This window comes from Gavialis gangeticus, unplaced genomic scaffold (assembly GCF_001723915.1).
Source record: "Gavialis gangeticus isolate Ggan-Ray unplaced genomic scaffold, GavGan_comp1, whole genome shotgun sequence".
NCBI lineage: Eukaryota > Metazoa > Chordata > Crocodylia > Gavialidae > Gavialis > Gavialis gangeticus.
The window spans coordinates 159516555-159536065 of NW_017729024.1; the positions used below are offsets into that span (position 1 = coordinate 159516555).

The following is a 19511-nucleotide window of genomic DNA, read 5'->3' on the forward strand; positions in this document are numbered from 1 at the left end:
GTGATACAAGTTAATGATACAGGTGCAGGTGGACCTGTAGGTCTTTCTAGGATTGCTTTTTGTTCTTGCCTGCTGGGCTCTGACTAGTGTATACTTTTTTTGTTTTGTTTGGTTTTTTTTTTTGAGAAAAGTGACTTTTACTCAGTACTTGGTAGGTGTAAAGGTAGATATGGCTTGTAAGGTGAGTGTTGAATTAGGAGAGGTTAGTGGCCAGGGAGACCAGCCCCCAGAAAGCATTCTTTACATTTTAAGCAACTTGTTCAACCAGTTGGGAGAAGAAAAGGGAGTGTTGGTTGTTTTAAGGCTGTTCAGGAAGAAAGGAAGAGACTTTGATCTAAAATTTTGCATTTAGAATGCATAAGAAACTGAATGTTTCATAGAATCATAGAAAGTTAGAGTTGGAAGGGACCTCAGGAGGTCATCTAGTCCAACCCCCTGCTCAAAGCAGGACCATCCCCAACTAGATCATCCCAGCCAAGCCTTTGTCTAGTGAGGTCTTAAAAACCTCCAAGGATGGAGATTCCACCACCTCTCTGGGTAATGTGTTCCAGTGCTTTACTACAGGCAACCCCTGCTTAACACTGTTTCACTTAGCACTATTTCACTATAACGCCTCATCCACCTCATTCTCCTGGTCTGGTGGCCTATAGCAGACCCCACCACAACATCACCCTTGTTGCTCACCCCTCCAACCCTAACCCAGAGACACTCAACAGGCCTATCTCTGGCTTCATACTGGAGCTCTGAGCAATCATATAGCTCTTTTACATAAAGTGCAACTCCTCATCTTCTTCCTTGTCAGTCCTTCCTGAACAGTTTGTACCCATCCATGACAGTGCTCCAGTTATACGAGCTCCCATCAAGTCTCTGTTATTCCAATCATGTCATAGTGCCGTGACTGTGCAAGGACTTCCAGTTCTTCCTGCTCATTTCTCAAGCTCTGTGCATCTATGTACAGGCACCTGAGGTAACTAGTTGATTGCCCTGAATTCTCAGGAAGTATGAGAGCACCTCCCCTGTTGCCCCTTCCTGCTTGCTCTACCTTCAGGTCAACTACTTCCCCACTTACCTCAGGGCTTTGGTCTCCATCCTGTGGCAAACCTAGTTTAAAACCCTTCTCACTAGGTTAGCAAGGCTGTCTGTCAAGATGTTCTTCCCTCTCTTGTTCAGGTGGTTCCCATCTCTTCCTAGCAATCCTTATTTGAAGAACATCCCATGGTCAAAGAAGTCAAATCCCGGCTGGTAACACCACCTGTGCAGCCAGGTATTGATCTGCAGGATGCACCTGCCCCTGCCTGGGCCCTTTCCCTTGACCAGAAGGATTAAAGAAAATACGACCTGAGCCTCCATCCCCATCCCCTTCACCCGGGTGCCCAGAGCCCCATAGTCACTTTTGATCCACTCAGGGTCTCCCCTGGCAGTATTTTTGGTGCCCACATGGATGAGCAGCACGGAGTAGTAGTCAGAAGGCAGCATGAGTGAGTAATCCCTCCATGACAACTCGGATCCAGGCTTTGGGCAAGCAGCAGACTTTCTGGGGCAACAGGTCAGGTTGGCAGATGGCTCCTTTTGTGCCCCACAGAAAGGAGTCTGCAACCACCACCACCCAGGCAGGACCCAGTGCATCCTTGGTTTCTTCTTGGTGGTGGTTGTCTTGATTCTTTCCACCTTGGTGAGGTCTGGCCTGTCCTCCTCCTCCAAAAGAATGTGCTCCTTCCTCTCTGTTGCCAGGGATGCATATCTCTTCTTCAGACTAGAATAGTTTCAGTCCAGATCACAACAATTCACCCAGATTACAACAATTCTTTTCTGTAAAAGAAATCTCTTATCTGTTTAGTCCAACAGTCTGAAACTGCAAATTAAAAATATATATATTTTGCAACATAAATAATAGTGAAATATACTTGAAAGCAAATCAGGTGCATTTATAAGACCAAAGATCAGCACTTGTCCCCTTGAAAAGGGAACAAAAATGGTTTTAGCTGGGGCAGATCATCAGCTTGTGGACTAGGGTAGCCTGGAGTCGCTATCTGGGCTGGAGCTGCCCCCCTCCCAATGCCAACAATCAGCTGATTGTCAGCATGAGCAGTGTGATCTGGCATGAAGCAGCCCCAGGTGTCACATTCATTTTGGGGCTGGTTTTCAACACCTTAAAGATAGCTTGTGTTTGGAACAGGTTTGCTGCTAGTTTCCCATTTTATTGCACTGTTAATTGGCTGAATGTATGGCAAGGCTATTATTTATTTATGCTCAGATTAACACGTTAATCATAGTTTCATAGTTGGTAGGGTCAGAAGGGACCTGAGCAGATCATCAAATCCGACCCCCTGCCATGGCAGGAAAGAGTACTGGGGTCAGACGACCTCAGCAAGGGGATTGTTAAGCCTTGTCTTAAAGACCCCCAGAGCAGGAGACAGTACTACTTCACTTGGAAGTTGGTTCCAGATCCTAGCCACCCTGACAGTGAAGTAGCTCCTCCTGATGTGTAATCTGAATTTACCCTCTGCCAGTTTGTCACCGTTATTTCTAGTCACTCCTGGTAGTACTCGAGGCAGGGGGGAACAGGGACTCCCCCAGTGCCTGCTGGTCCCCTCTGACCAGTTTGTAACAGGCCACTAGATCCCCCCTCAGCCTTCTCTTATGGAGGCTGAACAGGTTCAGGTCCCGTAGCCTCTCCTCATAGGGCCTGCCCTGCTGCCCCCTAATCATGCTATAACTGTAAGGACCTTACTCTGTTTTAAGAGTTTTGTATGTTGTATTTATTTGAATCTAAGTTGAGGTCTGCCCCCTTCCCCACCCCCCAGTCAGCATGGGTGGGAGGGAAGCCCCTAGTCCTAGATTTGCATACAAAGTGGGAGGGGAGGAGGCAGGGAGCTTCTGCATCTCTGGCTCTGGCCCTGAGCCTGGTTGGGGCCAGAATCATACCCACAGCACCCATTTCTCCCATCCCTAACACGCCCATTTGGTCTCTGCAGCTTCTGGCCCCATTCTCCTCCCCTGCCCCCTGCGTACCCACTTCACTGTCAAGTGCAGCTTGGCTCCAGCTTATGCTGGATTCCCTCCTGGGCCCAGGCTACATGGAAACTCTGTCCCCTGTCCAGGCAAGCAGTGGCTTTAACACTACTGTGTGGCATGGCTCATGCTGCGCTCTGTGACCCAGGAGGGAATAGAGCCTGAGCAGCATCTGACAGTAAGAGGGAGGAGGCAAAGGTTTTGGGGATCAGGGGCAGAAGAGGCAGAGTCTGGGGGTGGGGAAGGGAGAAGAGACTGTGGGCAGCTGGGTGTGGGAGGGCAGAAAAGCTATGAGGGAGGGAATGGTGGGGGGACAGACACTGTTTTCCCTGCTGTAGTAGTGGGGAGGGATGAACTTAAAACAGTTTTCTGATAATTAGATTATATACCTGGAAAATTAGAACAAATGTATACATTTTCCATATACATAATCTAATTATTGGGGGGTCATCTTAGATTTGTGTAAATATAGTATAATCCTAGTAAAAGGGAACACTTCTCATATAAACTTGCTTTCATTTTAATGCACATTTCTGATTTAATGTAATTTACAAGGCTTTTATAGCCTAATTCGTGCATTGTTCCTGGAATAGATAGATGTACCTGTTTTGTGTTCTGAGTTCTCACTTTGTGGAAATGTACAAGTGCTGTAAATGTAAAATTCTCTGATCCTTAATGCATATTGATGATCCCAACTAGAAAGGAAATTGCCAAACCCTGTTCTGAATTAAAAGAGAGATCCTCTTCTTTCTCCCAGTTTAGGAACTCGCTGTCTGAATCTTCTGGGATTCCAGCAGTTCATGGGAGACAGTGAAATGACTTCTGACTTAATTGATGAAGGAAAAGAATTAATCAGAAGAGGTAAGACTGTTATCTTGCATTGCTTGCCAGAAGTGATAGGAGCACTATAAGTGTCTAAAATGCAGTTGTATAGCAACAGGGGTGAAGGTTGTATAACAACGTAGCTTATGGCTTTTCCGTACTTCGCTTCAAAATCTTAACATTGTTTATATAACCTTACCTATAGTTATACTGCTTTTCAAATCTGTCTTGTAAGCAGCTTGAAGGGGAGACCTAAAGAAATCTTGGGTTATACAAGAACCAGTGTGTTTGATTCATTGGTACGGAATTATTGCCCTCCCATAGTGGCTAGCTAGTATGCTTGTAGTATTATGATCTTTCACATAGGATAGTTAACATCTCTATCTTTCAATAAAAACTAAATTTTGCTTTTTCATAGGAGTAAGAATAATAGCCTAGCTGTTCTGTCCTAATTCTTGACACTCAAATTAAATTTCTCCCTTAACTTTACTTGCAGTTTCAACTGAATATTGTATTTTTTATTTACTGATACTTGGAGCTGTGTATCATTATTGAGTGTTGCTTAGGTAATTATTTCAAACCTGTTTTTCATTAATAGATGAAGTTATTGTTGTGTGGTATCCCTTTGAGATCTTCAGTCTTAACTAAATCATAAAAGTGGAACTAATTGAGGTTCTTATGTGAAACATGCTATGGCAATGTGTAGTAATTCTTTTCTAATAACTGAATCAGAGCATAAGCTTCTGTGAGCAAGATCTCACTTCATTAAATGGCATGAAGTGAGCTCTTGCTCATGAAAGATTATGCATCTCTGATTCGGTTAATCTATAAGGTGAAGCTCTACCCTGCCTTCTGCCCGACTTCTTCTTACTAATATGGCTAATAACCTATTTTTTTCATTACATACATTATGTAAGGACTCTAGACATCTAAGGTGAAGTTGCTTGTTCTGAATGAAGTTTTCTTTGAAAGAAACATTTTCCTACTCTCTTGTTAAGCAGTTTTAACCATCATGGGTTTGCAGAAGATCCGTTTTGAAAGGATACCAGATTGAAGTTGTATCTTTACATTTTACAAAGCTATCTAGTGGTATCTTCTATTTGGTTTGATTTTAGGACTGCAACATCTTTGAGGCTTATGTATTTTTTAGTTGCTTGTTTGTTTGCTAGTGTTGCAGTTTCTCTGTCAGGGATCCTCAGTCTAAACTTCTAAATATTAGGAGTAATACTCCTTTTTCTGTCCAATCTCTTAATACTCAGAATTATGTTCCTTGTTTTCATATATATTCTACATTATTATCCATTTGATATGAGCTCCAGCTAAGCTTATCGATATGGATAAACTGCTGATTTTAAACTTTGTCCCAGGAAAATTATTGAGCAATTATTACTGAAAAGTGTTCTGTTTTCCTTTAATCACTTTAGAAGTGTCAGTAGCATTTTATTCCAGTTCCTTAAACGTAAAATCTGTGTTGCTTTAATATTCATATCACTGTTGATATTTATTGCTCTGTAGTTAAATAAAATGTTTTATTTTCTTTTTTCTAGAGAAAAGAAAACGGCAACGGCAAGAAGAAGGAGAAAACAGAAGAAGGGTATGAGATTTATTTTTGAAAGTATTGTACTCATTTTTTTTGTAATGTATTAGAAGTTTCCACTAGAACAACTTTCTGTAAGTAGGGAATAGGCAAGCTTTTTTTTTTTTTTTTTTTTTTTTTTTGGCAAATATTTTTTTAATCAAAAACCACGGGTTTGGGTATCCCCAGACTATGAATAAATTCAATCCAAATTTCCAGATTTAACTTTTTCTGTTTGTAAAAGACTTTACAGGACTAGATTATCAAAGAAGAACAGGTCATATAGTTGGTTTCTTCCTCCTTTTAGGCAACTCAACTAGGATATGGGAATTTCCCTCATCTGACTGGTGGGCTTTAAACCTGCCTTAATTGCCTTCCAAGAAATGCCGCAGCAATCATGGTAGAGCATGTTCTGGAGTGGTTTGCTCTAACCATTTTAAATGGATCCAATTTTTTTTTTTTAAAAAAACATTTAAGGTTTTGTTAGTTTGTTTATTAGTAGAGGGATTTCAAGTATGAGCACTTAAGTCATGCTTGCTGTTCTTGTCCATCTTCACCCCCCACTTCCAGTAACTAAATATTCAGTTCGGACATTTGTGCCAGGAGAGAAACCTTTCTTACAGGACCAACAGCTGTACAGTCAAGACCTATTTTTGATGAAAAAAGAACTGGCTCTTTACACTCTGCCCCCAGACATGGGCCCTTTTGTGCTGCCTGGTTATAGTTTGCCTATGGAGCTCCCCAGCCATGGAGCTGGAATGTATGGACATTCTAGCTCCTGGGCAATTCTTCTACCAGTAAGAATTTCTGAAGGTAGAAATGAACGTCTGTCACTTGGTTCTCCATCAATCTTCATGACTTGCTTTTTATTTATTTTCCTAAAGAAATTGATAGAATGTTTTGCAGCTTGTGTATGTCCTTGAACGCATAATGCAGTTCTACAAGGAATCAAAGCTGCAGTACCAGGCAACAGTATATAGAGTGGGTGTTGCAGTGCATCTGGTTTATTGAAAATCTGCATTGACTTAATTTTGAAAGGTTATTTTCTACATGCATATCCTACACTTTACAGATACAAAAAGAATTGGTCATAACCAATTTCATCCTTTCCAAGCTATTCTCAACAGTCCTAAAATTGTAATTGGCCACAAAAATCTTCTGTAACCTAGAACAGATGATACTCAGTGGGCATAAATTGGTATAATGACTCTGCTGGAGTTAGGCCAGTTGTTTTTCCACTGATAAGTTTTGTGTGTGTGTTTTTTTACAAGAAGTATTTCGCACAGATTGTAACAGGAATTTGATTTGACTCAGAAAAGTAACAAGTGGCTCTGGCTTCCCTTATATCTAGGGAGCAGAAATTTGACTGTACATCACAATACATAGTGCCACAATGGAATGCACCAGGGATACTGTATAGTTTACTTTCAGCCAAAGTTTTAATATGCTAGCCTGAGCTGTGGATATAGTATCCTACCAGCAGATGGAGACCAACCAAAAGCTAATTTTTCTCCTCATCTCTGTAGTGTGTACACAAGTGATGCTGTAACTGATAGTCCAGAAATTATGTGAGGCAGAGATTTCTTAAAGTGATATTTTTATTGGACCCACTGGGTACTTGGGCTAGAGTTATTCAAGCTTTTGAATGCAAGACATTCTTCTTCAGGTCTGACCAGAACAAGCCAAGCACAGCTTTGCCAGCTATACTGTGGATACCAATCAAAGAAGTCCTTGCCTCATCTTTATATAGCACAGTGGTTTAGTGCACTTTGACTGGATAGTTAATATGTAGTTAACATACATGATGGTTCTTACTTCAGAAAAAGACCACTATTGAAGCACATTTTTAGTGAGACATTTTTGAAAATCAAGAGGCTTATCTTGATTTAATATTTCTGGTGCAGCAAGGCACAGAATCTCACGGGATGAATGTGTAATATGTTTTTATAGTTATTGGAGGGTGAATAACCGAAGTTTATAGATCTAGAGACTTGATTCATTCCAGGTAATGATTTAAGGTGACTATTTATGTGTGATTATTCATGTGGTTCAAATTAGTATATTTTCTTTGTCAGGAATGGAAAGAACGATATGGAAATAGAGAAGATTCTACCAGAAACAGAAATGTTCACACAGATCAAAAAGAATCTAGTTTCTCAGAGCCCAGCACAAATAGACGTAAGTCATGTACATTTAAAAACAAAAAACCCCAAAACACCTTTCATTGGCACAGTACCACCTGGATAAATAACGGTTTGCTGCTTGCTGTCTAGCTGCTATGGTGGATTAGACAAAGGGCCCTTCTGTTTACTATGGGAACAGCGGTAAGTCTGCAGGACATGGCAGTCTGACCCTCCTGTCTGGCCTGTGGGGGGTGTTCTGAGACTTTTAGATTGTTCTTGGACACTGGGATATGTAGCCCTTGAACCTATACCAGCAGCTTCAACCTAAAAATGAAGGTTGTTGACTGTTCTGGGGATTTTGAAATATACAGAATTTAATGTTTTAAAACCTCTGGTCATCCATGTTGTGAAGGTAATCTTCCAAATAAGCTGTCACAGCAATTCAGTTTAATGCATATTTAGCATGTCGAATAAACAAACTAATGTATACATTTCTAGTTTTCATAATCTGTAGGAATCTAGTGTATGCTACATCCTCTTGTTTGTTTCCTAGGTGAAAACAGTAAGATGTTGGTCAGACTCTTAAAGTAGGCAATATGTTTTTACATTTGAATTTTTGTATATTTTTCATATTTTCCCAATAGTTCTCAAAAGCAGGGCATGAATGGTCTTGTGCAAATGCACAAGTCCAGAAAATGCAACTGAACATCAGTTAACTGGTACAACTGACTAGGCCTGAAATGTCCAATTTAGAAAGTATATTTCACCTATAATTTACTTGTGACTTCCATGGTACACATGTTAAAATAAGTGTTACAGGTTATATGTTGTATGACTGAATATCCAATGTGACTTCAGTCTTGCACAAACCGTATGGAGCCTTGCAAGTTATGACAAAAGCTACACCAGCAGCTCTGATTAAGACCTGTATGATTAAATTGTATTGTTTTCATTCACTGGTACCTTTTCTTAACAAACAAATAAATTATTATTTCTGCATACATAGACACCCATCCTTTGTTCAGAGGTACACGTTTTTATTTGGTTTGTTTTTAAGAAACACTAGTTTTTAACTTACTGTTTAGTTACTCTCCTTGAAAAATAGGAAGACTATATTTTCTAATCGTGAGCATTCCTGTTATAGTTCAACTCTTCATGGAAATAATCCCACTGAAAAGAGTCTGTGATAAAATTTGGTGGAAATTGAGGCTTTTGCCCATTTTGAAAAATTTCAGGGGTTCTCAAATAGTAGCTGGAAATCTGAGCATCCAGTTATGATTGTCATCACAAATTGAATGTAGTCAAAATTAGGGGGTTTTCTTTGGGTGACATCAGGAGAGAGAATTATGTTTTATTCTGTAATTTTACACATTTTACAAACAAAGTGTTGTTTTTTTGTTTTGTGTTTTTTTTAAAACATCCAGCACTGTCTAAATACACCAGGTCAAATGGCAAGACTGAGAGGGATAGAATAGAACTTCTCCAAGATGCAGAACCTTTGGATTTTAATGCAGATACTATTACTGATGATCCTCTTGAATCAGACTCAGGAAGGTAAGGAAGTTTAATATCTTGTCTAAGGCACCTGCCATACATTGCATATATTATGCAGTTAACTAGTTAATTGCACAATAAATTGAGACTGGCCACAAGTGCAAAGTAATTATCACACCATAAAATGTTCATCCAACTATAAAAAGGGTCAACCAGCTATAAAGTTAGTGCTTGAAAATGTATAACAACTTTATAGCTGGTCTCTATCCAGCTTTAATTTGAATGTATGGCAGAGCCCCGTGTAAAATATTTGTACTTTTCCAAAAATATTTGCTCCATGAGAGAATTCAGGTTTTTGCTTAGCATTTGTAGTTCTTAAGATCACTAGGGCAGTGTTTGAAATCTCCTGAAACGTAATGCTTCTGGTTTCCCCCTCAATCTCCCAAAAGTCTAATGGGTCTAATTAATTTATTTCAGTTAATAGTTTAGACATGTATGTCTTCGTACGGAGTTTACATGTGAGAAATATCTCCCATAGAGACAGGTGAAGGAGCCAAAGAGTGTGAAATCCTATAATATACACTGGCACTTGCACTTAATGATTGGTTGGTTTTTAGCTCTCTAGTAATGCTTCAAATTATTCCTCACCTACAACTCTTGTACTGATGCAAAGAACAGTCATTAAGTGTATCAGAAAATATAAGAAAAAGTAATATACAGTATCTATATATTTTTCTTTGCTTAGTCGCACTGAATTTATATGAGCCAACAGTTGCACTTTCAGTATGGCCCTGCCACTATTGTGAAGTCAATGCAAAATACTCATTAATTTCATTAGGGTCAGGATTTTATGCATGATTTATATACGTGTACGTTTGTATTACCTGTTTGCAACTCGGAGGCAAACAAAATTACATTATCACATTACTCTAAATGCAGCAAGATTGAACAATTTGAGTTTCAGATAGCTAATTCTATACATAGTATTCAGTGGCTTACTGGCATGTCAAATACTGTAATTAAAGTCTGTTTTATCCATTATATAAGGTCTTTATTTTTAAAAGTTGAGTCCTTCAAGGTAAAAAATTATCATCTAAAACTTGTTATGTTGTGAAAAATATTTTCTGTTTCAAGACAGAGGCAGAATAAACTTCTGTTTCCCCCACTCTCCCCCACAGGAGACATGACTCCACAGGAGACTTGGGGGCTTTTATTCCATGTCTGTGACTTTTTACAAACAGTTTCTTAATGTTTGTCTTTCAGGTATCAACCTGGTGGAAGGTATTTGTCAATGTCACGAAGTAGAATATTTGATGACGTCTAAATCCAATAGTGCTTCAGAAAACTTAATGGAAATAAGTCTCTCATTCATTATTTGAAAAATACTGTAATTGTACCATATCTTTGAACCAAAAATGCCCTCTCCTTTCAACAAATAAGGGAAGAATGAAGGAACAAACAAACATTTTATAATCCACCTTGAATAACTTTACCAGTCTACAATGAACAAGAATATGCTTCTCCTGTTAACAGGTATTACACATCTGTGTGGTAGGTTGTTTTTCTCCCCTGCCATAACTAGGATGACAGAAATCAATTTCTCTTAAGTGATAGAGTAGACTACATTTTATATGTACAAATAGGGCTCGATTTACACTTTTATGTCAAATTTTACTGCTAATTTTTCCTTTCTTGAAATAAGGAATTGATGAGATACTCTGAGAGAAATCTAATGCATCCTAAGTGCAGTTATATCAATTACTGTAGTAAATACCCTGGAACAGCTGTCTGTTTGAACATTAAGCCTCATCCAAGGTCCACTGAAATCAATGAGAAATCTGCTATTGACTTCAATGTCCTTTGAATTAGGCCTTTTATGAGTGTGAGAGATTGAATGGTAATTTTGTACAAAACACAGTAGCATAAGATGTGAAGGGGCTTGTATATCAGTCATAGGACTTAGACATTTTTTTTCCTCTTTCAACACTACCTGCAGATGGCATCGGCATATGTAAATAATTCAGATTCAATATAGACAGGTACTTTCATTATCACTGTCATATAAGCATGTGTGCAATAGCAGGAATGCATCCTCCGGGTATGGTGGCTGTTTGAGATATTTTGTTTACAGTAGTAAGATGAAAATCTTGGCACATTGGTCTTGTAGGTATAAACATATTTAATGTGAAATTTGAATAAAATTTTAAATGTTACAATTTTGCACTTATTTATAGTACAGTTTAAAACACTGAAGCTTCACTTTGAAATAAGTGAACAATGTAGTGTGACTAGTTATTGGTAAATATTTTTGACATCCCAACTCTACTGCCTTGTATAAGGTATCTGTCCTTTGAGGTGCCTGTGTTTTACAGTAAGTAGTCTGTCTGTCTGTCTGCAAAAAGAAATAAAAAAACTTGTTCATTCAATTGTCATTCAAAAAGCTGCCAACCAGAAACAGTGTAAAAATGCTTAAATTTAATAGTTGGTGTAGGCAGGAATATTTTAAAACCATAGTTGGTTGAATGAATTTTAAAGTATAAGGTAAAAGGTATAGTAGTGTTACTGTTTGTGGGGAGGGGGGAGGGAGATAACAATTTAATTTTGCTTTGTTTGTAATTTTAAGTCGCACTTAATTTTTTTGGGGGGGGGAGGGCAGGGGGTTAATTGACATTTTTACCACGCTAGTTTTTTTTTCCTCATGTGCACTTACTGCACAGCAGTGTTGAAAACCAAAATAGAAGATGTCATTTTTTTCTCTTGAACACTTGAACAATGCATGGTTTTAATTCAGAATCCTGATCTCAGATAAGTGTGCCATTCCAACTGAAATTAGGAGACATTTGCAGTGATTTAAGTGTGTTATTTCTGGACCACTTCTCAGAGGACTTTGTTTCAAAGGTCATTGTTGAGTACCTGTATGGTGCAATACAGTGTTATATAAAGATACTAGACACAAAGGGCTCCTATACATGTGCAGGGAGCAGACACAATTAATCAAGTCTGCTGGAATATAGTAGTTACTGTGCTTCGGCAGACTCCAGCATCACGTGCATCAGCGCCCCTGCGCTGAAGAATGGCGGTGTGGTGTTTTAGAGCTTTTTTTAGCTTTAGTTCAAAGCACCCTGCTGCAATTTTTTAGTGTGGGGGCACTGATACATGTGAAGCTTTTGGAGCTGTGCTAATTAAAGCACCCCCCCCCCACCTCCCAGAGCATGTCTATAAACACCCTAACAGTGGAACCTAGAAGCAAGACAGCTACATTAATGCAATGCTGTCCTGGGCTAATAAGCCCAACGTCTCAGCGGAGCTGCTTTGCTGCATTGCACAAGGTGGGTGTGCTGTGCTGGTTCCAGAGCTAGCATGGGATGCCTCTGCATGGCATTGCCTTGTGCCTGATAGACATACCCTGGTAAGTAGAGGAGTTCCTGTTTGTGGTGTGTATGGCATACGTTTGAAATCCAGATCATGTGTACCCTGGAAGACTGTGGTGACTGGAGCATTTGATGACAGCACCACAAACTGGAAGCTAAGCAACTGAGGAGGTAGATTTTATTGAGACCTGCATACTGAGATATTAGTAATTATTTAACTCAGTAAATATATTTGAGATGTACAATCTGTAATACATTCTACTTATACCTCTCTTCCAGTTAAGGTAGGACTACTCACAATGTACATGCTTAAAACCCAAGAAATATTTCAGCAGAGCTATGAGTGACTAAATTTGGATTTCCCTCTTTTCTTAAAAGAAAAACCCTGGGATTTTATTAATCTAGATGCCTGAAGTTTAAAAATAAAACTTCATAAAAAGGGCAAAAAGCACAAGTCCTTCAGCAATGCTTTGTAAATTGCATTTGAAAGAAGAAGTTTCTCTTTTGCTATTAATTGGTGATGATGAAGGGAAGCACTTTATTCTGGTTGCTCATGAATGTTCTGATCCAGATGTCAAATTTCAGCATAGTTAATGGAGCTTGAGCCTGCTTTGGCTTTCATGGAAGTAGACTGAATATTTGCTAGTGATTTCATAGGAAATACAATGAAATGCTTGTATAGAAAAACTAGCTAGCCCTGTGTCTGGACTTCCTAGTGACATTTTTCAAAGCATTTAGCAAAGCTATTTGTATAAATTAACACTAATCAGATTCCAGTGACTAACACAAATACAGATGTGGAAATTTAGCCCTTAACTGAGGCAGGAATGTTTAGGCTTTAGCAGGGTATGGTACCATGAACAAATTAGTGGTTTTCTATCAAGCATAAGAGTAAAACTTTTCATTTTGTTTATTGACCCCTAAAATAAGAGCTTAAGAGGATGGTGGTTGTATTGAAGTGGTTTTTAGTTCCCAGATTTCAGGCGTTATCGAGGTAAATGGAATGAGATCTTGGCTCTAGAGAAGTCAGTGGAAAAATTCTCATAGACTAGAATGGGGCCAGGATTTCACCACGAGCTTGTAATCCTGATTAAATATCAAATGATACTTAATTTATATTCAGAATTTGGACTGTAATGGAACACCACAGATGATGGAATTTGATAGAAAGCACAACTAGGTGAGTTCATTAAAATGTATTTGCACCACAGACACTGCTGTACTGCAGCTTATGCTAGCTTTAAAGAGCAGACATGGGTACTAGTCATGGTGAAGGTACAGTAGTACAGAAATTATGGCTAATGCCTTGAATATCTTCCTCGTTTCTCAGGCCAGTTTTGTAGTTCATGCTGAGTTCTGTGCGCTGATGTTAGCAGTGTACAGCTGCAACAGCAAGTTAGTTTTAAGCTGTCATAACTGAACTGTCATCATTGCTGTAATTGTAACATAGAAAGGCTCCCCAAATAAGTTCTTGTGCTTAGTACTCATCCATACACTCGTGCTTGTTTATGTGGTGCACCTAAAAACATTAAAAAAATAATTACCTTGTAAACTGCACTATGGTTTTGGAGGCTGAAAAATAATATATATTTATGCTGCCAGTATGTCATCATATTTATATGAAAATGAAACATGTAAATTTATATTTTTCTTAAAACTTCACTGTATTCAATTCAGTTAAACTCCATGTGAGGTGTATCCTTCCTATTTCTTACCCTGTTTGTCACACTTTCCTCTGTCGTGACATTTTCCAAATATAGCAAGCTAAATACAGATTGGGAAGCTTTCATGTCAGGGGTTGTAATACATGCAAAGTCTGAGTAAGCTCTGAAAAATCGGAATGCAAAATTTAGCTGCACAAAGAATCCAGCGTTGATGTTGGTCTATTTTTAAACTTGCTGTTTCTGTTAGATTTGTAATTCTGTATTGTCAGGCATTTAGATGTATAGAAAAACTGCATTTTGAAGTACATTCTGGGCACCTTACTGAAATTTGGTCCATCTTGAAGCATTCAGAGGAAGAGAAACTTAAACTTTTGAGGGAAATAATGAACCTTTTTTTTAAATTGTGTACTGCTGTAGTAAATGTGTAGAGAGGAATACAGCATGTTTTATCACTTATGTACAGGTTTCAAGTACTAATGAAGAACCTTCTCAACAGAATTTTTCACTGCTGTTAGTTTCATGATTGCAGAATCCTTTAACTGTTCTGCATTTCTTGCTGATCAAATAATATTCTTGTTAACTAATTAGTTATGATTACAGTATTATTAGAAATGAGAAAAAACTGCTATCTTCATCAATATTTATATTCTTGCTATCATAGATGGAGAGAGAAAATATTATTGGGGGGGCTGAGTGCATATGTCAGCATGAGAACTACAGCTCCCATTGTGCTCTGCGCTGTGCAACATGTGCAGTTAGCCTCCTTTTCCTCAGCTGTGCGGAGCTGAGCGTGCGTGGCTCGCCTGGCTGCACGCTGAGCAGCACCATTGTGCTGCTGCTGTCGCCGGCCTCTGCAAAATTAGTTTGAGGGGGGATCAGCCCCTCCAAGCCCCCAGCCTTCCACCACCACCTATGTTTGTTATACCACAGAGCCCCAATGACTATTTGTACGTTTGAAGCTCAAAAAAATGTGATTTCATTATTCTGTAATTATGGTAACGTGTATTTTTAATTGATTAAACTTGGAATGCTGTAAGTGTTATGTGAGGGGGGAAGTACACAGTTAATGTTCTAATTTTCACCATTACTGTTAATTACTTGAGATGGAGGTACATTTAAAATATTTTACAGAATAATGGCTTATGAAAGAATTCTTTGTAATGAGTAAATCAAGTGTATATATCCTAACAATTAACAAAAACACTAGCTTTGATGCTGTATACTGTCTTCTAGGTTTTTAAAGTTTCTTTAATGCAAGAGTCATTAATCTTTACAGAATAATTTAGAAAGACAATTTGTAAGACTTCTGAGATTTTTAAATTTCCCTTTCTCTAATGCGCTCTGTGGGAATACATACTGCTCTGCAGCAGTATTGTGCCAGTACTACATGTGCTTCCAGCCAATTAGACTAGTCTGAGGTTGAAACACTCCTACATTTCTTCATCATCTTAATATGAACCAACAATTCACAGCCCCCTTTCTCTACAGCCTCCCCTCCCCCCACCCAAAAAAAATTTGTACCAGAGCCCCTGTTCCACTTAAATAACTACTAATATGTATATATGAACTGTTAACACTAATTATGCTGTATTATGTTTAGTCTCATTTTGTGTCAATCAAAGCAAGGTACACAACATTTGATAGTGTTAAACTTTTAGAAAATGTACTAAGACGTGTCCTCGTCACTTTAATGTGTCTGTTTTAACATCTTTATAACATGTAAGTAGTGACTACTTGGATCATTATTTTGGGACCATGTCATGCTCATAGAAAGTGTAGTAGTTGGTATCTGTCTTTTTTTCCTCAAAGATTCTGAATGTAACAATTTCATTTCTCAGTGAAGTATGTGGGAGGTAATGGAATTACTTTTGTTTATACAATTTTAGTAAGACAAGACTTTATTCCCCTTTCAAATGTGCATCAAGAATAGTCTGTAGGAGTGTTGCTTATGGATAGACTAGCTGCTTTTGCCTTATGATACAGGTATGGCAGTACATAATACCTTGCTCTGACACTTACTGAATTGATTTTTTTTTTTTTCTGTGTAGCATTATTAAATTATTGATGTTCTGGATATATTTTTTGAATTGTATATATGACTGTCTAGCAGAATAGAAGGTTGTTTGCATGAAATAAATAATTTCTGCAATCCTATTACTAGTGTACTTTATGCATTCAGACTTTCTTCAGATATGTTAGTGATCTCTTCCAGAAAATAGTGCATCTTTTTTCATGTTGTTTAGAAATAGGCTTGCTTACCGTCTCAACTGATTCAAAAAGCATCTTCATAAAACGAAATATGGAGTTGGTTTTCTGGCACAATATGCAAGACCTTCCTCTGAGCTAGATGGCATCTTCTGATCAATCCAAACACTTCACAGAACATTCTAGGTATCAATTTAATTCTCGTCCCTGTCATAACCTACAAACAAGTTTTTTTTTTTCTAGACTTTTTATAGTTTTTGGTATGCTTTTTTTGTACCCAGGTGGGCTTAGTATAATGCCTTTCCAAAGGATCATGAATGCTGGGACTTATTTGTGAGCGGTAGTCACTTAAAGCTCAGTAGGCATATTCATGCTCCCTTCTTAATCTGTTGACTAGTCCTAATCCATTATGAAGCATTAACTGTCTCAAAGGGGTTTGGTAGACATGCACAGTTTGCTTTTTCAGTGGCCATAATTTCTTAAACTAACCCCAGTTGATAGACTCTAGTCTAGCCCCTAGTTAATTGTCATGAGAAACTGCTGAAAATAACACCTTGTCAACATATGTTCACAGTAGTTCAAAGGAAATACCTGGAAGTTACAACATACTGGATACTGACCTGTTACATATTGCATGTTTTACTTTTGTGTAGCAGTTTAAGTTAGTTATTTTTACTGTGGACAATTTGGTAATGAGGCTAGTTTAGTGTGAGAGAGAATTTCAGTTAATTACTGAAGTGGGCATTTTTTGAAGATCTCTTCCTTCCTGCCATACAAATAAGTGGATTTATTCTTTTTTTTTTATAAATGTGCACTCATCAGCCTAACATAGGTGTCATCTCTCAAGGTCAACATGAAGACACACAGTGGTGGTACAGCTGGCATACTTTTTTCTGTGGTTGGACTTCAATTTTCCAAGTTGACAGGCTTCCCACTCTTCTTCCCCTTTACCCTTCCTTTAACATATAGATTTTGATTTGTTTTTAATGGAAATAAAAAGGACAGGTTTCAGAAGGTGTGAACCATGAGGTGTAATACCTGGCATTTGACAGCAATTGAATTAGCTCAGTGATGAAACACTGTAGGCATTAGGAGTGTTAATTAATTTACAAGGCCATTTCAAAAGTCAGTGTTACTGACATGGCATGACCCCAGTGAATGAGAGTACAAAGCAACATCTGCAGAGGAAAGACACTGGGTTGGGTGAGCCAAGGACAGAGTGAGGGTACAGATGATGGGGAGGAGACAAGGAGGAAAGAGAGCAAGGTGTAGGAGAGAGAATGCTACCTGTGTCATATGGTTCTTTCCTTATACTACAATAAAATATCCATCTTGCTGAGATTGTAGTTGGCAAGTTCAGTTTCATATCCCAGCATGCTTGATGGTCTGTGGATTACCCTAGAATTTCCTGCAGCCTGTTAGACAGAGTTCTGCCAGCTGGTGCTGCTATACTGACAGAATATGAGAAATGTGACAGAAGTGAGTGCTGGAAAGAAAGGGAGAGAGTTGAGAAGTGCTAGTTTTTAGATAGTTAATAAAATGCAGGAAACAAAAAAAAACTTTTTTTTAAAGCTGCATTTTTTTCCCATCAGAGGTATAAATGGAGAAAGCCCAAAAAGAGCTATAAAACACTGTAATATAATCTTTGTGCAGTCTATACAAAGTCTAATTTTCTGCAGTAACTCACCTAATTTTACCAGGTTCCTGTAAAGTAGTCATACTAGTCACGTAACAAGATAGCAGCTATCTCCTGTAACCTCTTTCACCCTAAAAGAAATGGTGCTATTAATATGTGACAGTGACCTGTTCAGAGATCTGCACGCTCTCTTCCACCTGCAGAGGCTTCAGTGTACTATAATCCCTCTAACAGCTGCTCATTTTGAGCTAAATGTTGGAAGTCAAATAATTTACCTTAAAAACAGTATGCCCTCAAGGCACCAAATTCAGGGCCTGCTTCTCTAGTAATTACTCTCACTTATGTAGGAGTTTGGCTTAATGAGCATGCCAAAGGAGTTGTTCACTATTGGTCTTTTAAGTTGTACCTTGGGGTACCAGTTGTACCCAATTTTGGGGCCCAAAACACTAAACATGCACTTAAGGATAAGTTCTTTTCCTAACAGCTTTCTACTAGCAACATCTAGTCCTCTGAGAATCCAAGCTTCATAGTCAGAAAGGACCTAAACAGATCAGGTCCAACCCCCTGCCTTGGGCAGGAACAAGTGCAGGGTCACAACACCCCAGCCAAATATCTGTCCAGTCTCCTTTTGAAGACTCCCAAGGAAGGAGAGAGTACCACCTCCCTTGGGAGCCCATTCCAGAGCCTGACAGCCCTGACTGAAGTGTAATGTCTCCTGATGTCCAGCCTTAACCTTCTCTCTTAACAATTTGTAGCTGTTATTCCTAGTAACCCCAGGTGGTGCCCGGGGAAACAGAGCCTCCCCCAATTCCCGCTGGTCCCCCCTGGTGAGTTTGTAAACAGCTACCAGATCCCCTTTCAGCCTTCTCTTGTGGAGGCTGAATAAGTTCAAGCCCTTGAGCCTCTCTTCATAGGGTCTGCCTCACTGCCCCTTGACCATGTGAGTGGCCCTCCTCTGGGCCCTCTCAGTGCTAGCCACATCCCTCTTGAAGTGCAGCACCCAGAACTGGATGCAGTACTCCAATTGTGGCCTGTCCAACGCTGCATAGAGGGGAAGGATCACCTCCCTGGACCTGCTTGTGATGCATCTGTAGATGCACGACAAGGTGCGGTTATCCTTACTGACTGCTTCCTCGCATTGGCAGCTCATGTTCATCCTGGAGTCAACAATGACTCCAAGATCCCTTTCAGCCACTGTGGGGAACACGCTGCTTATCATCTACAGATGCATCACAAGTTAGCAACTCAGTCGTCTTGTACTACTGTACTGCATATGTAAATGACACTCAGATTGTTAACAATTCAGCTCCACCAACACTGCTTGACTTGGTCTACACTTAGGTTACTAACAGATGTTAAAAAAGCATGATGGGATCTGATGCAGGATCCCAACAATTGTGCTTCCTGCCATGCCACACATGCATGGCAAAAGGCATGATTGTGGGATCAACCAACAGATCCCATCATGCCATATTGCCAGTGCCAGGGGAGCCCAGCTAGGAGTTACGATTACTGATGGGGCTCTCAGCCGTGCGGGCACACGATAACCCAGGGGTAGGCAACGTCTTTTGGCTGGAGTGCCAAAAAACACCACAATGCCCACCTTGG

At 39.2% G+C, this 19511-nt stretch overlaps 1 protein-coding gene across 1 annotated transcript in view; it reads left to right on the plus strand.

Annotated features, from left to right (window-relative positions):
* The window catches only part of LMBRD2 (LMBR1 domain containing 2), a 42535-nt gene extending 31117 nt beyond the window's left edge, over positions 1–11418 (plus strand). Inside the window, exons 15-19 of the mRNA XM_019517965.1 lie at positions 3770–3873; positions 5382–5428; positions 7486–7588; positions 8958–9087; positions 10291–11418. Coding sequence (XP_019373510.1) covers positions 3770–3873; positions 5382–5428; positions 7486–7588; positions 8958–9087; positions 10291–10351 — 445 coding nt within the window. The 3' untranslated portion in view covers positions 10352–11418. The remainder of the gene's footprint in view (positions 1–3769; positions 3874–5381; positions 5429–7485; positions 7589–8957; positions 9088–10290) is intronic.
* Positions 11419–19511: the final 8093 nt, after the last annotated feature.